A 5,735-nucleotide genomic window follows, 5' to 3' on the forward strand; every position below is an offset into this window, starting at 1 on the left:
TCAGATTTCCCCAAATAAGCATAGCGCAGATATGCTAGAAGGGGCTTTAATTCTAGCTTTAGAGCTTCCTTAATAGATGGCTTAGGAAGGGTCAGAGTAACCGGCCTGCCCAACGTCTCAAACTTCCCAAACACATGGACATAATTGCATGATGTATCAAGTACTTGTTCAATTTCGCCAATCATCTTATCTTCAATGTCTTCTTCATTCCCAATCAAAGCTCGTTCAAGAGAATCTATGGGGCTCATATAAGGCACCAATGACATAGCATTGTTGTCCACTACAGAAATCATGGATAGCTCTTCATAGTGGGCTGACAATCTGAGTGCTTTGTACACATTAAATACCTCCACTTAATCACCTACTCTCATCGTCATCTTTCCTTCGCATACATCAATAATAGCTCGGCTTGTGGCTAAGAATGGACGGCCCAAAATAAATGGGACTTCCTGATCAGGCTCGTAGTTCAAGATAATAAAATCAGCAGGGAATATGAAAGAACCCACTTGAACTAACACATCTTCAATCACTCCTTTCGGATGAGCAAGGGAGCGATCAGCCAACTGTAAGATTACCGTTGTTGGGCGCGGCTCATAAAAACTCAACTGTCTGAACACAGATAGCGACATCAGATTGATGCTCACTTCAAGATCACACAAAACTCGCCCAACCGCATGCTTACCAATCGAGATTTGGATAGTGAAACTACCTGGATCTTTCAATTTCTGAGGTAGCTTGCTTTGGATTCTAGAGCTACATTCCTCAGTGAGTGTCATAGTCTCGAATTCAGTCAGCCTCCTTTTATTTGCCACTATGTCCTTGATGTATTTTGTATATTTGGGTACTTCTTGTAGGATGTCCACCAGTGGAATATTTATTTGCACCTTCTTCAAAATATCAAGAAATTTTTTATACGTGGAATTATCTTTCACTTTCTGCAATCTTTGAGGGAACGGAGGTGGTGGCCTCATAACTAATGGTGGGGGTTTCTTAGCCACCGCTTCTTCAGCTGGCTTCTCAGACTCATTTGATTTTTATGATTCTGACTCTATAGTGGCCGGCTTCTCATTAAAGGTCACTTGTTTTCTCTTTTTTCTACTGAAATTCTTCTAATTGTCTCCCGTTCCTCAATGAGACAACATTAATAGATGCCTTAGGATTAGCCTCAGTGTCACTTGGAGGAGCTCCAACTGGTCGAGTATTTTGGGCACTGGTAAGTTATCCCATTTGGCGCTCCAAATTTCTCATTACTGTGGCTTGGGCCTACTAGTCAACCATCACTTTCTTTATCATCTCTAAGGTGTGGGCTTGCTGGTCAGCCATCAATTTCTTCATCATTTCCTCAATGTGATTTGTTGAGTTTGCATATTGTTCAGCCTGAGGTGGTCTATATTGTTGTTGAGGTGCTTGTGGTCGGTATTAATTTTGAGAACCTTGATTTCCACCCCAAGAGAAGTTTGGGTGGTTTCTCTAGTTGGGATTGTAAGTATTCCTATATTGGTTTGTCTGGCCCCTATTTGCATTACCCACAAAGCAGACAGACTCTGGATTAACTGGGCATAAGTCGCTCGTGTGACCCTCTCCACATACTTCACAAAACACTTGAACCTATTGCACTGGTTGAGCTTGTTGCTTATTAATAACTAAGGTCATCTGATTGACTTGGTTAATCAATGTAGAAATTTGCGCTGATAATGCCAAGACGACATCTACCTTGAGAACCCCTATAGATTTTTACACCGTGTGTATGCCCATTTCTCCTTGCGAATCTGAATTGCTTTTGGAGAATTTATTCAATAATGCATATATCTCGTCAAAGCTTTTCTCCAACACTTGACCTCCAGTTGCAACATCTACCATAATTTTTATCTCGGGATATAGCCCTTCTATGAAAGTGTGAGCTAACACTTCGTTTGTTTGATTATGATGAGGACAATCTCTGAGCAGCCCCTTGAACCTCTACCAAGCTGAGTATAGAGACTATCCCGCTTTCTGTTTGAAAGCGACTATCTCACTTCTGATCTTTGCAGTTTTGCCTGAAGGGAAGAACCTTGCCAGAAATTTCCTTGCCAAATCATTCCATGATGTAATAGAATTAGTTGGTTCTGTCTTTAGCCATCGCTTTGCTTCACCCAACAGAGAGAGTGGGAAAAGCGTGAGGCTTACATAGTCTGGAGTGACCCCGTTAGTGATGTACGTATCACTAATTTCCAAGAAGTTCAGGATATGCTGTTGTGGATCCTCGTGTGGAAGACCCATAAACTGCCCATTCGCATGAAGTAGCTGGATCATGCTCTGTTTCAGCTCAAAGTGCCCAGTGATTCTGGGCTTCACAATGCTGGAGGTAACATTAGCTATGCTGGGCATCGCCACCTCCTGAACAGCCATGTGTTGCTCCTCTACCATGTTCACAGGAAATTGAACGAGTGCCTGAAGATTATTTGTATCCCTTGCTTCCCTCAACCTTCTATGAAATGTTCTCTCAGGTTTGGGGTCAAAGCCTTGAAGTCTGTCCTGGCTTCTGACCCTACGCATTCAATCAAAGTTCATGAGATAAGAGCAATAATCAAGTAACGTTAGACTTGACGAAATAAACAATTAAAGCAAAAACTAGAAAGTAGTCGATATTCAAGTCCCTGGCAACGACACCAAAAACTTATTGCTCCCAAATACACACGCAAGTATATGTGATCGTACAAGTAATAAAATGATAAGTCGAGTATCGAACCCATAGAGACTTGTATCAACTACCCACTAAAATCACCAAGATTGTTATCCAGTCAAGCCAAAATCGAGTTCAAGAATGTGATTATACTAAACTATAATTCTAAGTAGTAACTAAATTATCAAGTAGCAAAATAATTATGGTGTATTCAGTAGAGACAAATATTCCAGGGCTCTGATCGATTCACCAATTCCATTGTGTTCTAGTTAACTCCCCCTTTCATACAATTCACTCATGGTTGCTATTTAATCGAACAATTGCTCTCATAGCCTTCACCCGAAGTACTACTCGCCTATTCAAAATAGATTAACGCCTATATTCCTAAGAAATCAATCTATCAAGAATGCATTAATATTATGATATTTAATTAAGCACAGTGACTAGGTATATTCCTATCCTAACCACAAATTTGCCCCCCTAAGAGTTAAGATCATGCTTTGTTCAATTCTTCTCTAATCTAAACATGGCTTTCCCAAGCATATCATCGATAGTAAATAGAACCTAACTGCTGGCCAGCCAATTAAGTAATTAATCACAGAATTGAAGAAACAACCATATATTAGTGAATTGTAATAAAGGTTAAGTCACCGTAAAATAATAATATTCATGGCTAAATCACAACCCCAGAACTATGGGTTTTATCCACTCATGTTCGTGGTAACAATTTTCCAAGTATTTTGCATAAATAAATTACAAGAAAAAGATAAAGGGATGAAAAACTCTATGATTTTCTCCTCCAAAAGTTGTCCACATGTTGTTCTTGCCTCCGGTCGTAAAACTCCTCCAAAAATGGTGTTTAATGACTATTTGTATGTGTAGGGAAGAGACCTAAACAAAATAACCAAGTTCAAAACCAAATAGGATATGAAATAGGCTTTAAAAATAAGTAACACGCTCGCCACGGGCCTCGCCTCGCGAGGAAAAACGCACGCCTCGTCTCGCTATACACTGTGCCTTGCAAGCTTTGTAGCGAGCTCCTTCTCGGTTTAGGCCTCGCGTCGCACTGTCAAACACGAGCTAGAAAGCTTGCGTCGCATGCTCTATCGTGAGAATTGCATCTCGCTACGCCTGCTGCTTCTTTGCTGATTTGTTTCAACTTTCTGTTGATTAACTTAACTTTTGCATTTCACGTTTCTTTTTGTTTTCCTTTCCAAAATCCTTGCCTTGTTTTGTTTTTGTCTTCTTTTGCATTGGTTACACTTTTGTCTTCCTTTGTAATTAAATACCTACTAATTAAATAATCATACTTCATTCTTGTAGTGTATAAAATACACATAAAATCTCTACTTTGCTCCCAAATTCGTCTTCAATGTACCTACACATAAAATAGATTCAATTAAGTACAAATATAGTATAGTTTAGCATTACAGCACCAAAATGTAAGGTAAGTAATGCACTAAAAATATGAAATTATAGCCAAACATCAGTGGTGTTGTGAGTGGATGTCTCAGGTTGAGATGGCTTAGCCGATCGGGCTGAGATCGGACTCCGTGCTAAATGAACGGTGGTGTATCGGTACTAAAGATCTCCCAACTTAAAAATATTAAAATTTATTTGAATCTCTTAACTTGAAACTTTAATGTTGTTTGAGGCCCTCATTGATTCCATGTTTCTTTCTCATTTTACTGTTACTCGTTCTAGAGAGAGGGTGTTTAGTCTTACATACTAGTAATATTCTATATGTACTAACATCCCTTTTTCGGGGGCACTGCATCTTTAATGGATGCAGGTGGTTCCACAACAGGCGCCATTGATCAGTGATAGCAGTACACCCTCTCCTCAATTGACTTGGTGAGCCTCACTTCCTATCGGGGTCTTGTATCTTTTGCTCTTTATGTATGATGCTTTGAGGTATAGCCGGGGCCTTATTACCCACACTATCATAGTACTCTTTTGTATCCATTAGAGGCTCCGTAGATATTGTGTGGGTTGTAGAGTGGTGTTTGGAAAGTCAAACTAGAAATGTTGGATTGGTATCACATGTTTCCACTTCTAAACTATGAATGTGTAACATAATATTTTGGTAAATGTTGAATGAAGTTCTAATGGTAATGAAATTTGGATTGTTTATATAACCTTCTCATTGTCTAATTAATGGAATACATCTTCACTCTATTCATGGGTAAGGTCTGGTAGGAAGCATCTAGTAGGCTTTCTTGACCGGGTTATCTCGGTTGAGCGTCGGTCGTATTTTTCGAGGTTGGGGCATGAAAATAAATGTGGTGTACAACACGTCCATAAATAAGACTCCTTTAGATGCTTCTGGCGTGATTCTTGAATTGCGTCAAGAGTTGGCCGGGATTTCTTTAGCTTCGTGTTAAGAAGACACCAAAATACGGAAATATTATGATATTTACGGAACGACTATTTGAATTGGAGTTAATTGAAACTAAAATGACTTGTAGATTTTGTTGGCCGAGCAGAGTTAAAGATCGGATCTTTGAGTTGCTTATGATTTTGATGTCCTTTATTAGCACTTTGTCCAGTTTGCAGCTTAGGGATAGTTTCACGTTGTAGTGTTTGACCTACGAATGTAGAGATGCAAATATACCCATATAGTGGGGTATGACTATGTTAGAGCATAATGTATAAAGAATGAAATAAAGTATGTTAGAGAAAATGCTTGGCTGTTGGCGGGCCTTTGTTTAGGGTTGTAATTCTCTAGGTTGTGGGATGTTTGAGTTTGAAGTCTCCGGGCTGCAGAGTGTTATTGAGGATTTTCTAGGGTATGGGGTGTTTGTGTTTGAAGTCTCCGAGTGTTGGAGTTGGAATTCTCTAGGTTGCGGAGTGTTTGAATTTAAAGTCTCTGGGTTGCTGAGTGTTTAAGTTTGTAGTCCCCGAGTTGCAGAATATTTGAATTTAAAAAAAGTAAAAGTGCTAATTTATCTGTGCGGTATAAAGTAAATATGTTAATGAAATAAGATTATAAATAGAGCAAAGGATAAAAGAAAGCATGCCAAAGATAACTCCCGATTGTCGGCATGGATTTTATTTGAGTTTGAGGTCATCG

General features: G+C 39.3%; 1 protein-coding gene and 1 non-coding gene across 2 annotated transcripts; one reads left to right on the forward strand and one right to left on the reverse strand.

Moving 5' to 3' along the window:
• Positions 1-353: 353 nt before the first annotated feature.
• On the reverse strand, positions 354-971 carry LOC138899896 (uncharacterized). The gene has a single exon (XM_070186595.1). It carries the CDS (start codon positions 969-971, stop codon positions 354-356), a length of 618 nt encoding a protein of 205 aa, XP_070042696.1.
• Positions 972-1,920: 949 nt separating this feature from the next.
• LOC117277754 (small nucleolar RNA R71) lies at positions 1,921-2,025 on the forward strand. Its single transcript, XR_004508096.1, has one exon. It is a non-coding gene; the product is annotated as a small nucleolar RNA R71 (small nucleolar RNA).
• Positions 2,026-5,735: the final 3,710 nt, after the last annotated feature.

The sequence above is a fragment of the Nicotiana tomentosiformis genome, chromosome 10 (assembly GCF_000390325.3).
Source record: "Nicotiana tomentosiformis chromosome 10, ASM39032v3, whole genome shotgun sequence".
NCBI lineage: Eukaryota > Viridiplantae > Streptophyta > Magnoliopsida > Solanales > Solanaceae > Nicotiana > Nicotiana tomentosiformis.